We start from the raw sequence: 26408 nt of genomic DNA, 5'->3' as shown, positions 1-26408 counted from the left end.
CCTGAAATTTTAAACAGCTACAAATCCACATTAGCTTTAATATATAGCTAGTACACAATAAAAATTAAAAGAGCTATTTTGGGGCCTTCCCTGGTGGCGCAGTGGTTAAGAGTCCACCTGCCAATGCAGGGGACACGGGTTCGAGCCCTGGTCTGGGAAGATCCCACATGCCGCGGAGCACCTGGGCCCGTGAGCCACAATTACTGAGCCTGCGCGTCTGGAGCCTGTGCTCCGTAACAAGAGAGGCCGCGACAGTGAGAGGCCCGCGCACCGCGATGAAGAGTGGCCCCCGCTTGCCGCAACTAGAGAAAGCTCTCGCACAGAAACGAAGACCCAACACAGCCAAAAATAAATTAATTAATTAATTAAAAAAAAAAAAAAAGAGCTATTTTGGGAAAGTTGATGCAAGTAGAAAAACTGATTAAAGTATATTCACTGAAAGTCCTGTCATCAACATTTTTATTTAGTTTAGTAAATGCTAGACTATAAATACATAACAATATGTTCTTTCTTCTCATGGGTAGTCTTTTATATAACTAAAATTCATGGCCAACATTTTACATAACAAAACAACACAAAATAAGAAATCTGTAAATTATCAGAAATGGGACAAGGACATCAGAAAATAATACATTTTATATAAATTATAGAGGACAGTTACAATGAAAACCCATTTCTTTCCTCTCTAACTCAATTTTACAAGATAAAGTCAACACATATTACTCTGCAGACTGCTAAGAGTGCATAAACACTGTGGCTCTTTCAAAAGACAGTGGTCAAAGACAAATGTTATCTTCATGTCATATATTGTTCTTAGTTCTTAACTGGAGTTGAGCTTCCTTTCATAGTCTTCTTTAGGTGATGGTAGTTTGGCAAGATTTTCATCAGGAAATCCAGCTGTAGTGTCTGGGGCTAAAAAGATAAGAGAATTAAGAACTGACCAGCAGAAAGCAAAGAGTATCAGGTAGAAATGATTATCACTATGTCATGGGATTACAGGTGATTTTCACTGACTTATTTTTTTTTTGGTCCTGTTGTGCAGCATGCAGGATCTTAGTTCCATGACCAGGGATCCAGGGATCGCACCTGTGCCCCCTGAAGTGGATCCCATTCACTGACTTATTTTTGCTTCTGTTTTTTCAATTTACAATGAACATACATTAAGTTTGGTAATAAGAAAAAGCCAAAAAATTTTACATATAAAAATATATGTTAATCAGTTTTCAACCTTGCTTTCATAGATTTCACCTTGGCCTCTAAGAATTGAAAAAGTTCCAATTATAGTAGACAACACAAGTAAAATACCCCGAGTACACTGCTTTCTACATGACCTACAGAGCACACAGCTGTGATACTCACCTGATCTTCACTCTTCATATACCAGCTTTGCTCAAACTTCCCTCACTGTAAATCTCACTTGGAGTACTTGTGAAAATTATGGACTTTTAGGCCCTTGCCCTAAGAACTTTGTTTCCAAAAGTCTGGGTGAATCCTTTGTAATAAGGACCTCTACATGATCCTTCCGATCAGCAAGATAATGGAAAACAGTGTTGCTTACATACCATTATGTATTAAACTTCAGATATTCTTGCTCATTTAATTCTAATCTCCCTTAACCCAACTCCAGCTTCATTTCTCCCTCTTCAATCGTTTTGCTGTTATGCAGAAAGATAGTGAAAAAATACTGGATTTGTTCTTATTTCCTTTTTGGTCTACAGAGGTAATACTTGCTTATAATAATAGTAATAATAATAAAAGCCAAACATTACAGAATTACAATAACCCAGAAAGAACTGGAATTTTAATTTCTGATAAAATATGGCTAAGAACCAAAAGTGCTAAATGTCTTGAAAAATACTTTCTTTGGGGAAAGGGAAGGAGGCTGGGTAATATACTGAGTGTGCCAAACAGTGAGGCTCCAAACTTCAATCAGAATGTCTTCTGTCCTAAGGAAGTCCCAGATGCCCTATCTTACTTATCTCCTGCTCTAATGTGAAACTCCAAATACATACTTCCCATTATTCTTGGTTATTAGGAGGGGACAATTTCTCATAAGACAGGAAAATATCTAAATATACCTGCATATTCACAAGCTGTGTTTATTTTCAAGGCATCTATGTTAGTAAACTAATAGATGAACCCAAGTTGGCTATTCAGTATAAATTTGGTAGGTTCATTCCTTACCCTCCAAGGTTGGTATTTTTAGGAGCAAATCCATGTAGTTTGTAAGGCTTGGTGATGCACCTCCAGTGAAAATACATAAGACTAGGAATAACATCCCTGGATTTTCTTTTCCCATAATCAATGTGTCATTGTCATCTTTGGACATATTTCTGATATTAAGGACTCAATAATTACAAAGAAATTATAGTTTTAGGAATGTTTCTCTCATGTTTTACTTTAATTATTTGCTTTTTAAACAGCTGACTTGCTGCCCCATTAAAACAATTATGTGGTATTTTGGGAAAATCAGCAGCCCTAGAAAAGACTCTTTTTAAAAGAGAGGTTCTAGGGCTTCCCTGGTGGCGCAGTGGTTGAGAATCTGCCTGCCAATGCAGGGGACACGGGTTCGAGCCCTGGTCTGGGAAGATCCCACATGCCGCGGAGCGGCTGGGCCCGTGAGCCACAACTACTGAGCCTGCGCATCTGGAGCCTGTGCTCCGCAACAAGAGAGGCCGCGATAATGAGAGGCCCGTGCACCGCGATGAAGAGTGGCCCCCCTTGCCGCAACTAGAGAAAGCCCTCGCACAGAAACGAAGACCCATGCAGCCATAAATAAGTAAATAAATAAAATTAAAAAAAAAAAAAAGAGAGGTTCTAGTACCTGTGGTCGCTCAGTCTGCACCCGACGAAGGCAGTCTGTGCCATAAATCACTGTGTTCTCAGGGATGACTTCAAACGTGTTCAGGTTGCAACAGGCCCCGATGATGCAACCACTTGTCAATATTACGTTTCTGCCTACATACGCTGCAGGAAAGACACAGAGAGAACTACCATGTAAGACACTCAATGACGAGAACACTATTTTTTTTTCCTAAGATGATGCAAGTCTAAAAATACAAACTGCCCTTAAAAACATATTAAGAAATCACTTTAGTCCAGAGTTTGTACAGCGCAGAGGCAGGCACCAGACTAGTGTCAAGTGCGTTCAAAACAGAGCTCTGCTGCTATCCGTGCAATCTCGGGCAAGTCACTGTAAATTCTCTGAGCAAGTTCACCTATAAAATGGAGACCATCCCACTTCATAGGCTGCTGTAAGGAATAAATGAGATAGTAAATGTAAAGTGTCAAGCACAGGTGTGACACCTAGTAAGTATACAATAAATAGAAAATGACAGTGGGAATCATCATCATCATAATTGGTAATCCAAATTAAATAAAAACCATTAAGCAGATTAACAAAAAGCCTAATTTTATTTTTTTTTTAAAAAGAAAGCATTTTCTTTCATGCCAATCAAGACCAAGAAAGGAAAGGCACTATTCTAAAAAAGTCTTATCACTCCGGTTCTTTCTGGACAAGCTCTTGGAGCTGCTTCCCAGCAGTGATGGTGACTTACATGGCCCCCGCCTAGCCCCGCCTATGATAAAGTAGCTTACATTTGTTTCTGATGGGCTAGGGGAAAGCAGTCCTGAAATTCAAGAAAGCAAACTGCTAGAGAAACTAATTTTTTTTCTTTAATTCTACAATAACGTTAATCAACTAAATTACCGACTCTAGTTTGTTTTTTTTTTTTTTAAAGGAAGGAAGGAAGTTTTTTTTGGCTTTTAACAATTATTTATTTATTTATTTATTTTTGGCTGCGTTGGGTTTTCGTTGCTGCGCGCCGGCTTTCTCTAGTTGTGGCGAGCAGGGGCTACTCTTTGCTGTGGTGCATGGGCTTCTCATTGTGGTGGTTTCTCTTGTTGTGGAGCATGGGCTCTAGGCATGCATGCTTTAGTAGTTGTGGCATGTGGGCTCAGTAGCTGTGGCTCGCGAGCTTAGTTGCTCAGCAGCATGTGGGATCTTCCCGGACCAGGGCTCGAACCTGTGTCCCCTGCGCTGGCAGGCGGATTCTTAACCATTGAGCCACCAGGGAAGTCAGACACTAGTTTTTTGGAGAAATCTTTTTCAAATCTTTCACCTGAAGTTTATGGTTTAACTCAATCCTGATTTAAATGTACATAGCTAGAATTTTAATTTAATGTATGAAACACATTACTAGATTAGGTTCCTTAAAGGCAAAGAATTTGTCTCACAGCTGTGTTAGCCCACTTCCAACCATGCCTTCCTTCCAAGCACACCACTTTGCCATGGTCTGTACTTAGGCTGTTTTCTGGAACACCACAAAGAGAAAGGAGGTAATCAGTTTTCACAATAAAGTTCCAAACATAACTTACCTTTTGATTCAATAACATTATTATCTCCTATTTTCATGGCTTGGGAATCTGTAAGCCAGAGTTAAGTAGACATTGTGAATATGTTCATCTTTCTTCCCTACTAATTCACTCTGTCCTTATCCTGCACTGGGGCAGGGACAGAGGCATGGGATGGGCCACGCAGGCTGGCCTGGCCAGAACTCCTTGCCCAGGGCAGTCTGCAAGTAAAGTTTTAATCTTTATATAGAAATATCTCAAGTATAAATAAATGTCTTCTATATTTTTAAAGAAATGAGCACCTTATACCCCGATTTTATGAGTAACATGCTTTCACAGTTGTTTTAAGAAAATGAAAACTAATTATGAGTAACATATTTTCACAATTAAGAAAATGAAAACTAACACCCAATCACTTAAGGGTAGCACTGTTAATGGCTTGATATATCTTTATGTAAATATATATAATTCCCTTTATATAACTGGAAATCAAACTGTACAAAATCAAACCATATAAACGTCTGTAGCTCGCTTTATTCGGTTCACTTCCATTTGCAAGCCTTATCCCATACCATCAAAAATCTTTAAAAACATAATTGTAAATGACTGCTTGATGGTTCTAGTGGTCCATTTTATGCTTGCAGCTTAATTTACTTAAATATTTTGCTATTGTTAAACCTTTAGATTTTCTCCTTCAAGTAGTTTCTATTATAAAATAATGTTTCGCTGACATCTTGAAAAGATTTTACTATCTTTTTAGAGTATGAAATCAGCAAAGGCACTGGTGACACTTGGGGGGAAAAATGCAAAGAATGAAATATTTTCATCTCCATCCACCATTTCCTTGTATCAAGACAACAACATACTGTCAACCTAAAACTATATAGGAATCAAATGGACAGAGTGTGGTTCTTAAACCAGGATTGAAGCCAAGATTACTCTGTTTCATGTCTACGGCCACTCAGTCACTGTACCTGCCAACAAGATGTAGCAACAGGAGCAAGATGGTTCCAAAAGGTGAGTGTGAGTTTGTGTGTGCATGCATGCACACCTGAAAACAGCACACTTCTTTTACTCGGGTTATTCAATGGAACAGAGGGGATATTTTTTTGATATACTGTAAATAAGTCTTTTCAAAGAGCTGGATGGCCTAGTCCTAAAAACACAGTTTATATATATTTATATATACACATAATATAAATTACATAATATATAACATACATTATATACAATTATATTATGTGTTGAAAATAATTATATATATATAATGTAAGTATTTGATAGATAAATTACAACAATTTCTACAGAGGAGATTTAGGTACCAAAAGACAGCTGGAAATGATTTAGCTTAAATTATGGCAAAGGATACAACAGCCAACTTCAAACACATTATTGGTGCCAATGATCATAGGTTTGGGCTCTGGATCTTCGGCATCAGGAGTGATATTTTCAGGGTGACTATAAAAAGAAGAGACAAATTATCAACAAGTCAACAATGCAATAAGCAATTCTGCTGTTTTGGAATTTGGGTTCATTCTCTCAATTTTACCTCCATCAAGCTTAATATATGTAACGATGTAAGTAATTTCTTAATCCAAGTGAATTATTTATCCTCTATGCTGCAGAAGACTTTATTCTGAGTTGAAAAAGAACTACTGAAATGTAAAGAAGTCATAGGTGTGTACAGAAGGTCAGCCTTTCTTTGTTTATTTTTTAAACTCAAAGCCCAGTGTGCCCTTCCCAGGACAAGGTAGAAAAGATGCTGGCTAGGACGTTCGGCTTGTTGAAATGGAATCAAAATCATGCCTAACTTGAAAAATTTCCTTTCTTAATAATCATTCAAGACTGTGAAATGTAAACAGATATTCACATAAAATAATCATTTTATGCTGTTAGGTGGATAGCTGAAACATTTAGAACATAAAATGTTTGTGGTCTAAGAGGAAAAAGCCATTTAAAAACAGTGCTTTATCTCTGACAGCTGAGTTACTGCAGAATCTAACTGTTGTTAATTGACTTACACTAAAGGTGCCAAAATATATTTTAAAAAGAAACTGCTTAATATAGTAAGAAACTCCCAAATCCTAAGTAAGCATTAAGAGAAATCAATCTCTTTATCACAGTTAAGTATTTTCCCAAGGTCTTTATTAAAAATTCCATACACTGTTGCTATAAATTAGGTATAAGCTTGTATTTCCTGCCAAAATTTTACCTAGAAAGCTTTACAAATGCTTATAAAAATTTCATAGGTATTATAGTCTAGTTCACTAAGATCATGTACATGTTCTAATATTTTATAAAGTTTAAAAATTGCCTCTAGGACCCCCAATTTTTCAAATATAATTCTCAGTGTTACCCCCCAAAGCATATGAAAATATATATCAGATTTAAGTTCACATATCTAGGTATGAGTAATAACATTGCAGCCAGAACCAAGACATCCAACCAAAAGACTATTTGAGGCAGTGAGCACAGCACTGGGCCATTGGGGGTGTCCTCAGGAAATGTTTGCTTAAGGAACAGAAGATGCTGTCATACGTAAGGGGAAGATTATCAGACCGAGACTCGGAGATTCTGGTCATCCACCTACGAGCTATCTCACCTTGGACAAGTCTCTTTACCCCTCTGGTCTTTGGTTTCCTCATTTACTAATTACTTGTGTTGAAAAAGATGCTTAAGATGAATGGATAAAGAAGATGTGGCACATATATACAATGGAATATTACTCAGCCATAAAGAGAAATGAAATTGAGTTATTTGTATTGAGGTGGATGGACATAGTCTGTCATACAGAGTGAAGTAAGTCAGAAAGAGAAAAACAAATACCGTGTGCTAACACATATATATGGAATCTAAAAAAAAAAAAGGTTCTGAAGAACCTAGGGGCAAGACAGGAATAAAGACGCAGACGTAGAGAATGGACTTGAGGACACAGGGAGGGGGAAAGGTAAGCTGGGACGAAGTGAGAGAGTAGCATTGACATATATACACTACCAAATGTAAAATAGATAGCTAATGGGAAGCAGCCGCATAACACAGGGAGATCAGCTCGGTGCTTTGTGACCACTTAAAGGGGTGGGATAGGGAGGGTGGGAGGGAGACGCAAGAGGAAGGAGATATGGGGATATATGTATATGTATAGCTGATTCGCTTTGTTATAAAGCAGAAACTAACACACCATTGTAAAGCAATTATACTCCAATAAAGATGTTAAAAATGAATAAATTAATTAAAAAAAAAAGAAAAAGATGCTTAGTGTTTCCCTAGTTCTCAAATAGTGGGCTTTCCAGATGTCAGTTGTAAAAGGTCCCTAGAGATGGGGCTGAAATGAATGGAAACACTCTCTGTGGCACCTGATTCAGAGCATCTGTAAGAGTCTCACTCACGCATTTATGATGAGCGCCTGTTCTTCTATTAGGTTACCTTCGCCGATCACTATGGGCCCAGCTTCCGCAATGATTCGTGCTTTAGGGTGGATCACTGTCCTGGGTCCTGTTGAAAGTATGGTGAAAAGACATTACTTTCGAAGGCTGCGCTTCCAAGGGGGCTGTTGGGAGGAACGTTTCCTAAAGTAGGTGCCAGGCACCAGACTAGGCACGTTACCAATGTTATCACTGCCGTTCGTGCCAAATCTCAAGCCGAGGTGAGTGGAGACAGCACACGCTTTGGAGCTGGACAGCCCTCGCTCACCCTCTGTTCTGAAGCCTCTGTTATCTCAGCAGTGAAATGGAGGTGGTGATAATACCAGTCTTGCAGGGCTTTTTAAGAATTAGATGAAATAATGTTTGTACACATAGTATTCTGACACGTAGCCAGCAATAAAAATTAATTCCCTTCCTTCCTTTCCCTCATAAAGGTAAGGCTCTCTTTGCTTACAATGTTGGTGCTTTCTTATGCTAGTGCATTACAGAATTAGTCCTTTTTAAAAAAATTAATTAGCTAATTAATTAATTAATTTTAATTAATTAATTTATTTTTGGCTGCGTTGGGTCTTCGTTGCTGTGCGCAGGCTTTCTCTAGTTGCAGCGAGCGGGGGCTACTCTGTTGCGGTGCGCGGGCTTCTCATTGCGGTGGCTTCTCTTGTTGCGGAGCACAGCTCTAGGTGGGTGGGCTTCAGTAGTTGTGGCACGTGGGCTTCAGTAATTGTGGCTCACAGGCTCTAGAGCACAGGCTCAGTAGTTGTGGCACGTGGGCTTAGTTGCTCCGCAGCATGTGGGATCTTCCCGGACCAGGGCTCGAACCCGTGTCCCCTTCGTTGGCAGGCAGATTCTTAACCACTGCGCCACCAGTGAAGCCCAGAATTAGTCCTTTTATTAAGGGATTAAGAGGAAGTATGGGCGAGATGAGAGCTAGAAAACATGGAGACTAACCTTAGCTTTGTTACTCCGTCACCATCCCTACTGGTCTAGGATGTGATTTTAACCAGTGGAAAGGGGCAACGGCAGGCAGAGGAAGGAGCCAAGCATGGTTACTGCAGTCCTGCGACTCTGATAAAGGGAGACCTGAGGCAGTGACTCCAACCTCAAGTCGAGGGGCAGGAAGGGCTCTCATCAAGCCCATTGTCGGGGTCCACTGCACTGCCTAAACCCGGTAACATCCCCTCGCCCTGCTTTATTTACCCAAAGGCCTAGCATTTGGGTGATAATGAAACCACCAATGAGAAAACAGAATCTCTCACGGCAGCCTCTCCCTCCAACACCTGCCCCCCCACCCATACCAAGGCCATTTTTATCTGTAAACACGCAGACAGGAAGTAACTGACTCTGAAAGTAAGAGAGGGTGGGCAGAAGTGCTGACAGAAAGTAGGAGGGGAGTCAGATAGATGGCACTGTCCATGAAATTCAGTATTCTATTGTTTTAATAAAGTACATTAATAACTTGTTAATTTATTCAGTAATTATTATCTGCTTGTGACAGGCAGGGCTGTATGTTACAGGGAAACAAAAAGGAATGTGTGCTATACTTGCCCTTTTGATCTGTTTATCTTAAAAATTGGGAATACTTAACATGCTTGCTCAAAAATGTATTAAATAAAGAGGCATTCCAGGTGCCCAGAGAATTGGAAGGAATCTCGGTGCAGCTTATTTTTCCGCTAACAATGAAGAGCTGGGGATTGATAAAGAGGGTGGGGCCCAAGTCAAAGGATGCACAGAGAGTGGCTTTGTTATTTCTGTCACCTCTGGCTCCCCAAGTTCTCAGCTGCTAAAGTACAATTTCCCTGGCAAATTCTCCTGTTCAGGATAGGAGATTTCAGAATAGAAGATGGGATCACTGAGAGCCCTGGGAAGCTTCTCAAGGCGACCATGACTGTGACCACGTGTGCCTTTTTCCTTTGTTAAAAACACACACACACACACACACACACACAGACACACATTTATGAAAGGAATACATACTCATTAGAAAAACCTCAATCAAAGCCAAAAGTGAAAGATCCTCTCTCCTCTTGCTAATCCCATTCCCTAGAGGTAACTATTCTTAAAAATTTGCAGTATATTATTCCAGACTTAAGTACTACAATATATTTAAAATCTGTAAATATCACTGCATATAAAATATACTTCATTAGAAAGTTAAAAAATAAAGGAGAAAAGATATGAATTACAAATACATACTTTTTCAAAAAAACAAGGAATAGTACTTATTCTGCAATTTGCTTTTTCACCTAATAAGTCATGGTGATTTTTCCATATAAGTACATCTAGCTGGTTATTCTTTTTAATGGCTGAATATTATTTCACATCATATGAATATACCATAATTTATTTAACCAATCCCTTAATAAGGGGCATTTAGAAGTTACCACTTTTGGGGAGAGGTGCTAAAACATTGCTGAAACAAACACTGGATTCCTTTGAAATGAGAAATTTCTTACAGGTCTTCCAGCCATGTGAACCAATTTAAATCTGTAGTTTGCACAATACCAGATTTACATTTTACGTCAAAATATTCTATGATAAAGGGACACGATCTTTCTATTTTAGGTTCTTTATAATTAAAGCCCCAGCTAGCACCCCACCCCTTGTCTAGAAAGTCCAGGCTCTGGCCTTTATCACTTAAAGGCTATGTGCTTAATCTCTCAAATGCCTCAGTTTTCTCATCTATAAAAAGATGAGTATGATAACCTACCTCACTGGGCTGAAGTATGGATTATATAAAATAATGTTTGAAAAGGAGATCACAGTTCTTCAAAATGGGAAGTTCATCACTACCTGACACTAAGAGCTAAGAACTTTACCACAGTAAATAAAATAACTCCTTCTGGTCTGAGAAACAGAAGAAAAGGGAGTGCTTTACTTCCCTGATACTCAGGTACTGGGGTAAAACCTCTTTTTAACCAGGGAGGAAAATTCTTGACCATACTGTAAGATAGTGAAAAAGATTAATAATTAATAAAATTAATAATTTTCCATTGCTAGCATTAAAAATCTGACAGGAGGAAGAGATCGTCATGACTGTGACAGAAAGCAGATCCTTTGCCACAGCTAGATAAGGAGCCAGAGGCACTAGATACTCTGCTGGTACTCAGGCTGCAGCTTTTGACAACAAGCAGCCTTGCAAGAAACTACCTGAGAAAGGGCTAATAAGACAAAAGTACCACTGGGACCTGTGCTTCTTTAAAAGTTCCTCTATAGTACAGCTTTGAAAACAATTGGTATTTTCATCTTTCCCTTTCAAAAATAATATAATACATGTTAATTATACAAAAGAAACCCAAAGAGATGAGCACAAATTTTTAAAAATTAAATAATCCCAAATCCCATGTCTTCTTACACAATATTTAAAAATAATGCTGGGGCTATTTTAGCCAGGTGTTTATTATTGTTATTGTTTTTATCATTATTAATAAGTTTGTTAATAAGTAACTGGAAAACTGGTTATAAATCTAACGGCCTTGCCCTGGGATATAAAGCATTATATGAGACCTGTGAGCAGCTGCTGTGAGACCTGTGTTTAGGACAACACCTCCACCTGGTGGCCGCACTGCCAAACTACAAGTCTTGGAGTTCAGGGCTGAAATGACTTGAAAGGTGAAACTATCTACCTCAAGTTGTGATGTTAACAGCAAGGTCATGGGTGACAATAAACTTAATAGCTTCCCTTAACTTCTTGTAGGTCTTTTTTGGGCAGAGACTAGAGAGGTTAGTATGTGTATATGAACCGCAGGATACGTGACTGCTAAGACTTAAGTTTGGTGAACTCCTTAAAGGAACTTTCTGACTTAGGTGAGTGAGGCTTTGTCTCTGCGCAGCGCTGGAGGTCGGCACCAGACAGCCCGCAACCTGAGCACTAGTCCAAGACACTGGAATGTGAGCACAGTCTGCTCCGTACTTTTCTGCACGCAAGAGGCATTTTTACCTAGAATGGGTCTGAATTCAAACCAAGCTGAAGGGTCTTGAGGTTAAAATGCTTTAACAATAAAAATCTATCACCATGGAAAGTTTTTTTTTTAAAAGGCTTTTGTGAACTTTCTTGGCGCTCTTTCTGGCAGGGCAGTTTGTATATTTTCTTACCAAATGTGCTGAAACCCTATTTGGCTTATCTCCTTGTTTGGATAAGTGTGTCTAGAGTTGGAGCTGCCTCACTGGCTGATGAATTATTTTTCTAAATGGTTGGCCGGGCTTGACGCAACCCAGCCAGAAAGACATTCCTTGCATCAAATTTCCATTCCCCTCATTTAGTAAAGGGCATTTTTCCTGTCTATCTTTGCCACAGAAAGCAATCTCTGTGGACATTTTCATATGTCAATAAATAGCTCCAAAAGCCACAAGGTCTCTTTTGAAAATGAAAACAATTCCTTTGACCTGTAAGCTGAAGTACCTTTAAGAACTGCTTTATATTTGATGAATTTCTCAAGTCACAGCCACTGTTCTGCTTTATTGAAAAAGATTTCCATATAATGTACATATGAAACTTACATAATGTTATAAACCAATGTTACCTCAATTAAAAAAAAAAGATTTCCACAATAAAAGGGAAGTTTATATTAAAAACTCTAATGGAAAGAACAACAGAATAAGTGGGACAAAGTGCTTCCATCACAAAGCTTTGCCACTGTATTCGGTTCTGCCTTCACATTACGATGTCCCACCAAGCCCTGTCCTAACCCCAGGAGTCTGCCTTCACCCTATAACAGGACTACAGGACTGTGCTCAGAGCTACCTTTCTGAAATGTCTTTCAGCTTTCAAAACAAAATTTTCAGGAAATAACGCATGGCCCATGAATCAAGGCAATCTAATTAAAAACAGGCTTCATACTATGAAACCTTATTTACCCAAATTATAATTAACGAGAGTGCTGTTATTTTTCCCAAGGTCTGTTTCCTAGCTGCCTCTAATGAAAGGGTCAGGCTCCTGCAGAGCCACAGCCATAGGGTTTCTGGTTAAGGACAATACTTCAAAGCTTCGGACTAGTTTCTTTGATAAACCAAATACCTGATTTTCTAGGAAAACAGAAGATCAGGTTTAATGTTCTACTAACTGAAACACAGCAAAGGAAAAAATTACTTTCCTCGGGCTTTCCTGGTGGCGCAGTGGTTGAGAATCTGCCTGATAATGCAGGGGACGCGGGTTCGAGCCCTGGTCTGGGAAGATTCCACATGCCGCGGAGCAACTGGGCCCGTGAGCCACAACTACTGAGCCTGCGCGTCTGGAGCCTGTGCTCCGCAACAAGAGAGGCTGCGATAATGAGAGACCCGTGCACCGCGATGAAGAGTGGCCCCCGCTTGCCACAACTAGAGGAAGCCCTCGCACAGAAACGAAGACCCAACACAGCCAAAATAAATAAATAAATAATAATTAAAAAAAAAAAAAAAAAAGAGTGGCCTCCACTCACCGCAACTAGAGAAAGCCCGCGTGCAGCAACGAAGATCCAATGCAGGCAAAATTAATTAAATAAATTAATTTTTTTAAAAAATTACTTTCCTCCTCAAATATTTCAGAATGGAATAATTTGGTAAGAGTAAAACTGAAGAGGGAATGAAAAGTTATGTAAAACATCCTGAAAAATCTATTAATTAAACTACACTTAAATTTACTGCCACTTAAGCCAGAAAACAGAGCTTATTAAGTGCTCAAATCTCATACTGTAACAGAAGACTTACATTAGCTATTCTGATAAATTAAGCAAAAACAAAAACAGTCATATGTTGAAAAATAGTCCATTGACAGAGGAGTGGATAAAGAAGATGTGGTATATATATATACAATGGAATATTACTCAGCCATGAGAAAGAATAAAATAATGCCATTTGCAGCAACATGGAAGGACCTAGAGATGATCATACTAAGTGAAGTAATTCAGACAAAGACAAATATCATATATTGCTTATATGTGGAATCTAAAAAAATGGTACAAATGAACTTACTTACAAAACAGAAATAGAATCACAGATGTAGAAAACAAACTTACAGTTACCAGGGGGAAAAGGGAGGGGGAGGGATAAGCTGGGAGATCAGAACTGACATATACATACCACTATATATAAAATAGACAACTAATAAGGACCTACTGTATAGCACAGGGAGCTCTACTCAGCACTCTGTAATGACCTATATGGGAAAAGAATCTAAAAGAGTGGATAGATGTATATGTATAACTGATTCACTTCGCTGTACAGCAGAAACTAACAAAACATTGTAAATCAACTATACTCCAATAAAAATTATTAAAAATAAATAAGAAAATAAAAGTTTCCCTAAGAAGAAAATTCCACACCCCCCCCCCCAAAAAAAACAAAAACCACAACACTAAAAATAATTTTAAAAAAACATGGTAGGGAGAGTGAGATTAAATCAGATAACTTATCTCTACTCTCAGCTTTGATTTAACTTTATATCTCCCAGGAGCTTTTTTAATCTGATGTATTACATCAGAAAAATGAATTAATAGTATCAAAAGATAAGAGTTAATTTTATACCAAATATAACATGACAGAAATGACTAAATACCAATACTGGAAAATTTCGATATTTATATATAAAATTAGAGATAAGAAACAGGCACAATGAAAATGAGATAAGAATTGTGTAACATAGAACACTGGGTAACTATATCACTTCTGAATCTTTTCCTTAATTTTCTTTCAAAATATTTATTTATTTATATTTTTGGGCTGCATCAGGTCTTAGCTGCGGAACATGGGCTTCTCTCTGGTTTGGGCACGGGCTCAAGAGCTGCGGCGCGTGGGCCTAATTGCCCCGAGGCCTGTGGGATCCTAGTTCCCCGACCAGGGATCGAACCCGTGTCCCCAGCTCTGGAAGGCAAACTCCCAACCACTGGACTGCCAGGGAAGCCCCTTTCCTCAATTTTAAAAATTGAGATGTTTCTGTAACGTAAGCAAATTTTCTTGTTCTAAAAAACTGGGTCAAAAATAAACCCAACAAATATTAACTTAGATCCATTCTATGATAAACTTCAAATCACTAGTTTTTAAAAAATTACCATTTCTTATGCTACAATCCGTCACTGAAAATCTGTGTTGAACAATCATTTTATATTTTAACCATCAAAGTTGTGCATGATCAGATGGTAATCAGCTTACATGGAAAGTAGATTTAAATACTGTATTTCTTTACATAATTTCAACATTTACAGAAGGCAGGAGGATGAAAGGGATAAACAAAGGGGAGAAGCACAAAGAAATGAAAGACAGAGGGAGAACAGAAAAGCAAGCGCTGATTCCTGAAACTCCCAGGCCCCAGTCCTATGTAGTGGTCCAGCTCTCCGTTTCACAGGATAAAGCCTTTACTGCTATTCTAGGGATGCTTTGCAAGGACAGGACCTGTTATTTCAAATCTGAAACACACACACACACACAAACATATATGTATACCTGTGTGTACATTTATGCCTGTAGAGACATTCATACCATCTATATATCTACTACACAGTAGATACTGAACACTTATTGTTTAAAGTGAGGAAGAAGTAGAAATGAGAGGGAAAGTAATTATTCTTATTTTCCTTCTAATTATAGAATACCTTGTGGGATACTATTAGATGTTATTCCTCGAATCACGAAGAAAACCATAAAAATACTAGAATAAAAATGCAGAGGAGGGACTTCCCTAGGAACATTTTGATAAACATGTGACTATAATAATTTCTCCTCATAAAAAATTTGCAAGTGGTTTAAGTGTTAACAAAGAGTTAATATAGCACTGGAAAGAAAAAGCCACCATCTAAACTTTGAAATTCTGTCAATTTAAAATCTTATAATTAAATAAATCCAACCTGGCAAATTCCTAATGATGTTCCATAATACTGGCACGATCTTTTTTTTTTTTTTTTTTTTTTTAGTAATTTAATGCTGTATTTCCTTTATTTATTTATTTATTTGGTTATGCCGGGTCTTAGTTGCATCAGGCGGGCTCCTTAGTTGCGGCCTGCCGGCTCCTTAGTTGTGGCATGTGAACTCCTAGTTGCAGCATGCATGTGGGATCTAGTTCCCTGACCAGGGGTCGAACCCAGGCCCCCTGCATTGGGAGTGCAGAGTCTTAACCACTGGGCCACCAGGGAAGCCCCCAATACAGGCACAGTCTTAAGACATGGTTTTATAAGACATGATGCCTGAAGTGGCTGGAGGCTTCAACTTACTAAAATTAAAAAAATTTTTTTTTCTTTTACAGATATTGTTAGTATAAGGGAACAAGGCATATCTTCTCTCTGAAAGTGTACTTAGTTCCCTGAAAGCTCTACTCCAGCAACACACAGTGGCTAGTAAGGATGGGCTCATGTTAATAAAGCTACCAGGGCACCATGTCCAGTGAAAACACATGTAAAAGAACTAGGATGTGCTAAAATGTGCATCTGGGGGAATTAAATCATGTTCGTATAAGCAAGCTGCCTCGTGTTAAATTGTTCAGTTGATTTAAATGTTGGACTTCACCTCTAACAAGGCTACACTGATTTTACAGTGTGATTAGCCAACGTTTATTGAGTGCTTACTATCTGTTAGGTATTGGGCAATGACTTTCACAAATATTCTTTTATTTAATCCTTCAAAAACCTATGAGGTAAAAAAAAAAAAAAACCTCTGAGGGAGGCACTAGTATTTTGCCTGTGACAAAAGCTGCTAACTACCACCGAATATCCATTCTTCCCTTTTGCCTTGTAACAGAACCCAATAAGGGGGCAGCAATGCGTCCAGTTCAGACTACATCTCCCAGCCTTCTCTGTAGCTAAGTGTGTCCATGAGACCAAGACCAAGGCAAAAGACTGTGTGGAACTTTCAGGAAGACTATTTAAGGGGAGCTGATGCACCGGGAGGCACACCCTTTGTCTCTGCTCCTCCCCTTTCTTATCCAAGATCACTCTCCGTGCTCTAGCCATCACATCCTGGCCTGCAAGGCTGCAGCTCCCAGACAATCAACTGACAGGCCCTGAATTGCCTACCCCTGGGCTTTTTACATAAGGGAGTAAAGCTTCGAGTGTGTAAGCCACCACTACAAGCAGTTGAACCTAATTCTGATACACACAATTACACAGATGGGGAAAATGAGACAGGTTAAGTGACATGCCAGAGGTTAAGTGAGCAGGTTAAGAGCGAAGATGCTACCCCAAGTCTGTCAGACTCCGTGGTTTATACTCTTAATAGAATGTAAGCTCTGTGAAGGCAGTACCTGTGTCTGCTGTGTTCACTGCTGGGTCCCTAGTGCTAGCACAGTGCCCGGCACATAGTAGGTACACAATAGCTGTCTCTCAGATAAATAAATGACTTTACTATATTGCCTTGTTAGTTTATCAGACATGAGTTTAAATATAGACTCCATCACACTAAGTTCTTTTAGAAATATTAAACACTTAGAGAAATACACTGTTTCTCAATAAAATTAGGACATCAGTCAAACATAGAAAATAATACCTAATGAATTGTAAAGCACTGAAATAAATCACACCAATTCTTGAGAAACAACACTAATAGGCTATTTTCTTACCTATAGTTACATCACCCCTGATTTCACTCTCTACGCACACAACTGCTCCAGGTGCAATCTTCACACTGTAGGAAAAAAAAGGTAACATTCATCATGTGTACAGTTTAAAAATAGTGTTATAGAGGCTATCCTGACACTGCAATGAGAAAAAGGTTAAAACAAACTGAAGGAAAAATGAAAAGTAAACTGTAAGATTTAGTATATTATAAACTTCTCAGGTGGCACACCATCCACTGAGCTAAAATTATTTATCATGCGTTCTTAAGATGCTTGAGAGGAAAAGAGGCTTTGGACTCTTTTAACACCAACATTGTTTCTAAATAGCAAAAAGCTCAAAACAATCTAGATATTCATTAGTAGGGAACTGGTTAATAAATTATGGTATACTATGAACTAATATACAGCATAATAAAGAATGAATAATCCTGCATGTAAAGAGTTGGAATGATCTCCAAGCTACATTGTTAAGTCAACAAAATCAAAGCCAGAAGATGGATAGTAACATGCCAGTATTTTGGTTAAAAAGAGGAAAAAGAATGTTCATTCAAAATATTTAACAGTGTAGCAATGTAATATTAATATAGAAATCAATGTAGAAATTTAAAATTTACAAATATTCCTATTTATTCTCTATGTATATGATAAAACTGATCAAGTGATATAAATTGTAGTGCAAATTATTCAAAAAATTAATAATTTCCAAATAATTTATTAATGTTTTTGATATTCTGCTGTGATCTTTTGTTGGACACAGCTGAATCTAGCTAAATGCTGCCCTAGCTGAGCCATGAGCTGACATGAAGAACTGTACCAAATGACTTCCCCATTAAACTGATAATCATTAAGTAACTTGTAGTCATTAATAATTTTTCTTAGTAGTAATGATATTATTCATGGTGTTAAATCTGCTCTGTTTCTATGAAATAACAATACTATTTTAGATATTTTTACTTTATGTCTGTGTGGATTTTTCAAAATTTTGATTTCTAGTTGTTCATTGCAAGTTTACAGGATTACAATAATTTTGTATATTGACCTCGTATCTTGCAACCTTGCTAAACCTACTTAGTTCCAGTAGTTTTATAGATTCTCTGGGATTTTCCATGTAAACCAGTTTCATGTAAACAATTTTGTTATCTGTGGATAGGGACAGTTTTATTTCTTCTTTTCCAATTTGTATTCATATTATTTCTTTTTCTTCCCTTATTGCCCTAAGACTTCCAGTATGATATTAAATAGAAGAGTGATGAAACCAGACATCCTTGCCATGTTCTAGCTCTACAAGATAAACAAAACCTATCAAAGTTTCTTCTAAGACATGAACTTTGCATTTCAAGTAAATTACTAAAACCTGGTATATAAAACAGTTGAAGTTTTCTTGATTTGCATGTTACAGCCTTGATTTATAAATTTTCCAGAAAGTTGTTTTCTCATTTCAGTAAACATCGTATTTATATTTAAATAAATATTTATATCACCACCAGCAAGGACCAGAAATCTAGAGTGCAATGATTCACTCATATCAATATCATTAAGTTCTATAAATATTCATGTATGAAAATACTTATTTATTTTTAATTAATTAATTTATCTATCTTTGGCTGCATTGGGTCTTCGTTGCTGAGCACGGGCTTTCTCTAGTTGCCGTGAGCGGGGGCTACTCTTCACTGCGGTGCGTGGGCTTCTCATAGCAGTGGATTCTCTTGTTGTGGAGCACGGGCTCTCTCTAGGCGCGCGGGCTTCAGTAGTTGTGGCACTCAGGCTCAGTAGTTGTGGCTTGTGGGCTCTAGAACGCAGGCTCAGTAGTTGTGGTGCACGGGCTTAGTTGCTCTGTGGCATGTAGGATCTTCCCAGACTGGGGCTCAAACCCGTGTCCCCTGCATTGGCAGGCGGGTTCTTAACCACTGCGCCACCAGGGAAGTCCCTACTTGCTTATTTTTAACATACAGTGGATACTATAAACAAATTTAATGGTACTTTCTATTTGTTTTTCATGTCTTTTTTGGATACTTCTTTGATTTTAAAAAATATTATTGCAAAGTTTTATTTTTTCAAATGTTCTACTGTGAAACAGATTCATGTTTTTAAAATTTGTCCTCCTTGATGACTGAAAATTTTCATTATATGCAACATGAACTTAAACAAGACAACCTTACCATTCTAATAAAATACTTAAGTGTTTAGCACATTCAGCTTTTCTGAAATGACTTTTGAGCATCATTTACAACTGGTGCAACCTGTACAGCAGTACTAGTGTGTAACTGCTTAATATTTGTATTTTCTTGAATATTTCCAAACTATCTCTGGAAGAACAGGTAAGAAACAATCAATACTCACTGCCTTCAGAGAGAGGAGCTAGATAGCAGGGACACAACGGTAGATGGAAGATTTTTTTCATTATATATCATTTTTTAAATTGCTTGCATTTTGAATCACACAAATGCATTACCTATCCAATCAATCAATCAATAATTGATCAAATTTTCTTAAGGCCAGGTACTAAAGAGGTCCTGGATATGTTTCCATAATCAGGGTGAAACTTTATCCACTTTCCTGAAAAAGTCCCCCTCAAATCATAATCCCTAAAAGTGTCTCTCCCTTTATTTTATCTAAAAATACTTTCATGTAAGTTGTAAGTATCATTTAATGAACTTTAGACTCCTTAGTTTCCCTTTAAGACCAGTTTTTCTGTTCTTCAAATCATTTCTCCCACTGCTTCAGCAACAATCCTCTTTAACCAAGGAAAAAATTATTATTTTTCATTAGCATTACTTCTCATTACTTTCAGTCTCCAATAAACTGCTATCACAAATATAACCTGATTACACCATACTCACAATGGCATGGGTTAGAATATTTCTAGACCACTGTTCATAACTGTTCTGTGTCATATTACAACCAGGATGCTTGATATCGTACTAGCAGAAATGACACAAGTCAACGGAGGGAAGAAATGAAAGGCTGTGTTACGAGATAAACGTGAATACTTGGAATATTCAATATGGTTATATTCTGGTCCATTTCTTATCCTGTATTAGTTTGTTCAGGGTGATGGTGTTTTGTTTTCCCTTTAATGACAGCTATCCAATGATGATGCAGCTGTAATTTAACTGAGACACTAGGACATTTCTGGTGGCATTATCAGGACACCTCTTTGAAATTACTGTACCAATATGCACCAGGAATCATAAAAATATTCATAATGTGTGATCTAGGAAATCTATTTCTGTAGTTCTATCATCAAGAATTCAATAGGAGGAAAAAAAAAAAAGAATTCAATAGGAGGAAAATAGATGCACAAATTGGTCATTATAATATTATTCAGAACAGTGAAACATTGCTAATAACCTTGATAGCCATAAAAAGGGAGAGGTAATGAAATAAAATATTGCCACCAGCTTATTGGAACACTATGTACTCCTTAACAATAAAAACAAGGTAATACTAGCTTTTTACAGAAAAAGTTTGCCCACCCCTGGTCTACATGGACAACTTATCTCTCCTTTCAAAATACCACTAAAACAACAGTAAAGGAATAAAAGAAGTACTATTCCCAAAGAGCAAGGGAGAGGAGATAACAGCAGATGAAAGATGTCAAGACCTTCAGAAGACTGTAAGCAGCAGGAAAAGTCACTGCGAGGCTTAGCCTGGAGGCACTAGGTACTAGGGAAGGGGAGAAAACGTGAGGCAACCAAGCAGTCGGATGTCTGCCCCCGGTCCCCATCCTCAGGGGCACAGCCGGGTGATGACCGGCCCCTCCATGAGGCGCTGCACTTAAGATATCAGGCCAAAGCCAGGTGACAGTGACGGGCACAGCAACAGTGAGACCACCAGCACCCTTCCCCATGTGCCTTCCTGGCCTCATACACAATTTCAGGCAGCAAGGAGATAAGAAGATGATTCTTTTCTACAGAAACTACCAGACATCCTGAGTTCTTCAATGAAAAGCTCAGCTTCCTGCCTGACCTGCTCTACCCTGAAACACATGAAAGGACAAGCCTAATGCATATACCTGGAGCTCCCAGCTGTGCTGTTCTCATGCTTAACAATGGACAGAATGGACAGAAGGCCATTATCAGATACATCTGGAAAGCCTCCAACTAAGAAGGAAAAAACCAAAACAACCAGGAAAAAAAAATAGTTTGAGGAAACACAGTTAATTCAGATAGTAGAAGAAAACATTAAAAACACACAACCCTTACAATTGAGAGAAATGAGACACTACTACATAAATCAAGACAGAAGCCTATGAAAAAGGAACAGAGTCTAAGAAAGAGGTCCTAGAAATAAAACACATGACTAATATTTAAAATTCACTAGAAGGATGGAGGTTAAAAAAAGAGCTCACCCAGAAAGTAGAACAAAATGTAAAAAAAAAAGAGAAAAGGCAGGACGGTTACAGGACCAATACATGAGGTATAAAAGTAATCCCAATAAAAAGTAATCTTGAAAGGAGAAAATAGAGATATTGGTGGAGAATAAACTATGAAAGAATAATACAAGAAAATTCCCCAGGACATAAGGCTATCAATCTCCACTCCGGAAGGACTCAGTGAATGCAAAATACCCATGCCAAGTACCATTATCATAAAATTTTTGAACACTATAGAGAAGATCCTCAAAAGTTTCCAGGGGTGGGGGTGTGCAATAGTCACACACGGAGGGGAAGAAATAATCAGAATGGCATCAGATTTCTTAAGAGCAATACTGGATACTACAAGACCAGCAAACAATCGCTACAGAAATCTGAGTGAAAACTACGTTTAACCTAGAGCTGTTTATCCAGCCAAACTAGCAAACAACTATGGAAGGAAAATAAAGACATTTTTAGACTTGCAAGGACTAAAAAAACAATCTCCTATGCACTCTTTGTTAGGAAGCTAATGAAGGATGTACTTAGCTAAATAAAAGTAAACCAACAGACAAGACAGATTCTAGAAACAGAGGCTCCAGCGTGCAAGGACAGAGGGAAACATCAGGATAACAGCTGTGCATCAGTCTTAGAGAGCAAAGTTCACAGAGGACTTCAAAGGGAAGATTTCTAGGAAAAAAGAAAAAAAACAGAAAGATTATGTGATGAGCATTTGCAAAAAAAATTTTACGAGGCATTTGACATACCTGTGGGAAGATATGAAAAACATCAGTACGTAGAAAAGAAAGAAAATGAAAAATGAAGTTATTTGGTTAAATTTTAGATGAACTCAGCTTGAGGTATCCATGGAGAAAGACCCAGTATATCCAGATCTGGAGCCATGAGAGAGTTCTAGACCAGAAATACAGCTCTGAAGAGTCAGCAGGGTACAAACTCTTTAATATGTTTCTCCATCATTCATATTCCAGAATCCTCCCAAATATTCCCTAATATAAATGAAAAGTAACACCAAAAATAAATATTTTTAAAAATCACCACTTCCTTACTGATATGAAAAACTAAAAAAAGACGTGCAAGAATTTTTCTTCTATAAATTTCGGTGAACAAACCTTCCTACCACAAAGTATTTTTAAAGCTCTAAGTAAAAAGAATATCAAACCAAAAACTAATAATCCCTGGGTCTATCTTCAAGAAATGTTGTTGAGATTAGACACAGCTATGTCTGCTCCCATCATTTTGACAGGCACTGACTTTCTACAAGGAACAAGTTAATAAAATTTTAAAATGATCCATCTGGGTTACTACGTGTCACTTGTCTGCTGAAATCACAGAAAATATAAAACCTTTCTACTGAATAGAAGAAAGAAAAAACTTCAGTGACATGAAGTAGAAAACAGAAAACGGTCCAAATCTCTCATTTTCTAGATGAGGAAACTGAAGCCCAGAGACTTTAAATGTCTTGAAGCAAAGTTCATTTCCCGGACATCATTATTCTAACGCCAGTCATCTCTTTTCTGTTAGCTGAAAGTTTCCTGGAAACATCCTGTCGTTTTGGATATTCTTTCTGTGACAGCTGAATGATGCTGCCCTTGAATGTATCAACATTTGTAAATGTTTTTTCAAGTTGGTTTGTGTGTTTAAAAAAGCAATTTTATTAAGCCCTGGACAAATAAACTAACCTCTATAAAACATCTCATTTTAGACATGATTTCCCATCCCAGTTTTCCATTCCCTCAGCCTCCCTCTCGCTATGATTTTTTTATGAAAAAAGTATTATCTAACGTTTAACTTATCCTGGGCAAGCGAGAACAGGTGAGACTCAAAAATGCCCTGTCTTCAGTTTTATGCAGAAGGAAGAGGCTCCAGGTAGTGTGTGTTACAATCAGCACACTTTGTGAGGCAGGAATAATTAAACTCACCGCTAGATCAATTAAAACGTGGTCCGAACATCTCCACGTAGACCTCACTGTACCTGGGAGTGATGGGGCGGACGGGGAAAACAGGCAGCTGGGAGAAGGCTTAGCCAAAGACCTACTTATTAAAACAACAATCAACACCACCTTTATCTCCACTGCACACTACTATACACTGTGCATAATATTCCTAGCAGATCTTTCCTCTTTATCTTATGAAAAAGATTACAATTACCTGCCTAAAGAGAAGAAGAACCTAAATGTTAATTTATGGCACCCAAAACAAGGTTTGTCGGTTTTCTTTTTCAGAGAGAGTCACCAGAGGGTGCTCGACACTGCTGCTGTGGGGAACAGTTTAACTTAAGCGTGTCCCCATCCCAGCCGCTCCCTTCCACCCAGAGTGCCCAGCCAGTAAGACCACTGGAGAAGCAGCCCCAGGGCCTGTCCCCACGCGTCTACAAAGTAGCTAGTTTTGGTCCAGGGGCGGCCCCCCTGGAGTCCGTCTACACAAACACACAGCGCCCACGACAGGCAGGAAGGGACTGGGGAGCGGCCGGCACTCCCATGTGTGTCGGGGACACAGGGCAGCTACAGGGGCCCCGAGGCCAGCGGAAAGAAAGGTGACGGTTCCTCCGTGTCCGGGGCGGGGGGCAACACCCTCCTCCCCTCGCAGCCCCGCCCGAGACCGCTTCCGCGCAGGCGCGTGGCGGAGGAGAGCCGGGGAGGTCGCGGAGGGACCGAGAACCAAAAGCTTCCCCGCCCCTTTCCGTATACCTTCACGGGCCGCTACTCCGTCGCCCCCTCCCTCCGCGGAGGCCCCGGTCTGGACCTTAGGAACCGTCTAAGCCGGGCGCCCGGAATAAGACACCATCTAAGTCCCCACCACAGGCGACCAAGAACAGATTCCACCCCTGCGGAGAGGACAGAACAGGCTTTTCTCAGACAGCGACCCACCTTTTTTGAGTCTTTTCCGCCATGGTTTGGGCCTGACCTCCAGTTGGATCTACACAACCGCCTGGGCAAAGCGACGATCTCTACGAGCGATTGCAGGGCCTGGCAGGATCGGGAAGGGGCGGAGCCTGGGGCTGCTCGCGGGGGCGGGGCGGGGCCGGCTCTGGTTTAAGGTTCCACTTCGCAGGTGTAAGCGGGCTTGTGCCAGGGGGCGGTGCGTGGCCACCATCTGGTTTTAGCGCAATCCGGGGATCGATGGACTCGGATTTAAAACAGCCGTTTAGTTTGATCCAACGCACGTCATTGTGACCTCATTATACCCCACTGTTCATTCTCAGTCTCCTTTCCTTAAGCATCCTACTGCTAAACCCTGGGCCCTTTTCCCTTTCAGTGTGAGCTCGTTATTCCCATAAGTTAAGTACCCTCTACCTGCTGTCGGTCTCAGGTTAATATCTCTAATTCTGTCCTCCTTGCTGAGCTGATTATTCGATTGCCTACTTGACGTGTCCACTTGGGTGCCTCAAGGTCTTATGAAACCTAAAATGTCCAGAACAGAGCTTTTGATTTACGCCCTTGCCCTCTCTCCAGAGGATCCAAGTTGGTCATTTGATCTCTGTCTCAGTAAAGGAGTCTGCCATTCACCCAGTTGCTCAAGCAAGAAGCTCAACAGTCATCCTTGGCAGTCCTCACCTCTCCATACATAATTCACCGGCAAGTTCTGCTGCTCCTACATCTCATTCTTACACTTTGCATCATTTACTCTGCCACCTCTCTAATCTCCCCCTGTAGTCTGCCCCTTCCACCCTTGACCTCTGAAATCACACCCTCATCCAAGCCCCTCTCCTGTAGCTAAAATCATCCTTTAAAAACCAGATTCAGTTATTTTACTTCCCATTCCTTTTAAAATCCAGCCCCTGCCCAGTTCTCTCTTCTTTAATTTCATGTTCTCTTCCTCTTTCTCTTTCTCTAATCACACTTTCATTCTCCAGGAAGCCAGGCTGAATCTCAGACCCAAACAGCTTCCACCTGCCCTCGGCCCCCACCCCCCTTTCTGACTCTAGTCTCAGATAGATGTCATATACTGGGCGTATCAGCCAGGGTTCGACCACAGAAACAGAACCACTAGGAGATAATATATTAAGAGATTTATTGCAGGGAATTGGTCAGCGTGATTGTGGGGCTGGCTAGGCAGGTGAGAAATCTTCAGGGCAGGCTGGAACTCCGACACATGGAGTGAAGCCCTGTCTACAGGTGGAATTTCTTCAGGAAGCTCCAGCTCTGCCCCAAGGCCTTTTAACTGATTGAATCAAGCCCACCCAGATTATCTAAGATAATCTCCATTCCTTAAAATCAGCTGGTTATGGCATTTAATCACATCTACAAAATACTTTCACTACATCACCTAGACTGGCATTTGATTGAATAACTGAGAACTGTAGCCCAGCTCAGTTGATACAAGAAACTGACCTTCATTCTCAGAGAAGCCCTCTCTGACCACTGAGTCAGAAATAGGTCACTCTTATATGTATATGTATAACTGAATCACTTTGCTGTACACCTGAAACTAGCAAAACATTGTAAGTCAACTATAGTCCAATATAAAATAAAAAATTTTTAAAAATAGGTCACTCTTGCTATACTGTTGGTTATCTCCAAGGGATAAGGATAGCATCCATCACCAGCTGTACTTCTTTATTTTACTACCTCCCCCAAAGACTAAGTTCAATGAAAGTAAGGCCATATGAGTTTGTCCCTACTCTTTACTCACTGACCACAGTACCTGACACATAGTTGATAATCAAAAAAAAATTGTTGAATAAATATATGGATGAATTTAGAACATCCTGTTGTCTCCAAGCATGTAAACACCTATTCGTTTT

At 39.2% G+C, this 26408-nt stretch overlaps 1 protein-coding gene across 2 annotated transcripts; it reads right to left on the bottom strand.

The window, feature by feature from the left end:
• Positions 1–431: 431 nt before the first annotated feature.
• On the bottom strand, positions 432–24621 carry DCTN6 (dynactin subunit 6). Of its 2 annotated transcripts, XM_036838944.1 has the most exons (8): positions 24532–24621; positions 22217–22333; positions 17293–17357; positions 7740–7845; positions 5723–5811; positions 4378–4425; positions 2825–2967; positions 432–912 (listed from the first exon to the last, which is right to left on the bottom strand). In XM_036838944.1, the coding sequence occupies exons 1-8, from the start codon at positions 24552–24554 to the stop codon at positions 814–816; spliced, it is 690 nt and encodes a 229-aa protein (XP_036694839.1). In that variant the 5' UTR covers positions 24555–24621; the 3' UTR covers positions 432–813. The 2 variants fall into 2 exon arrangements, with proteins under 2 accessions (XP_036694839.1, XP_036694840.1); XM_036838945.1 differs by lacking the exon at positions 22217–22333.
• Between the last annotated feature and the right edge of the window lie 1787 nt (positions 24622–26408).

The sequence above is a fragment of the Balaenoptera musculus genome, chromosome 21, assembly GCF_009873245.2.
Source record: "Balaenoptera musculus isolate JJ_BM4_2016_0621 chromosome 21, mBalMus1.pri.v3, whole genome shotgun sequence".
Taxonomy (NCBI): domain Eukaryota; kingdom Metazoa; phylum Chordata; class Mammalia; order Artiodactyla; family Balaenopteridae; genus Balaenoptera; species Balaenoptera musculus.
This window is presented reverse-complemented; position numbering and strand designations above follow the sequence as displayed.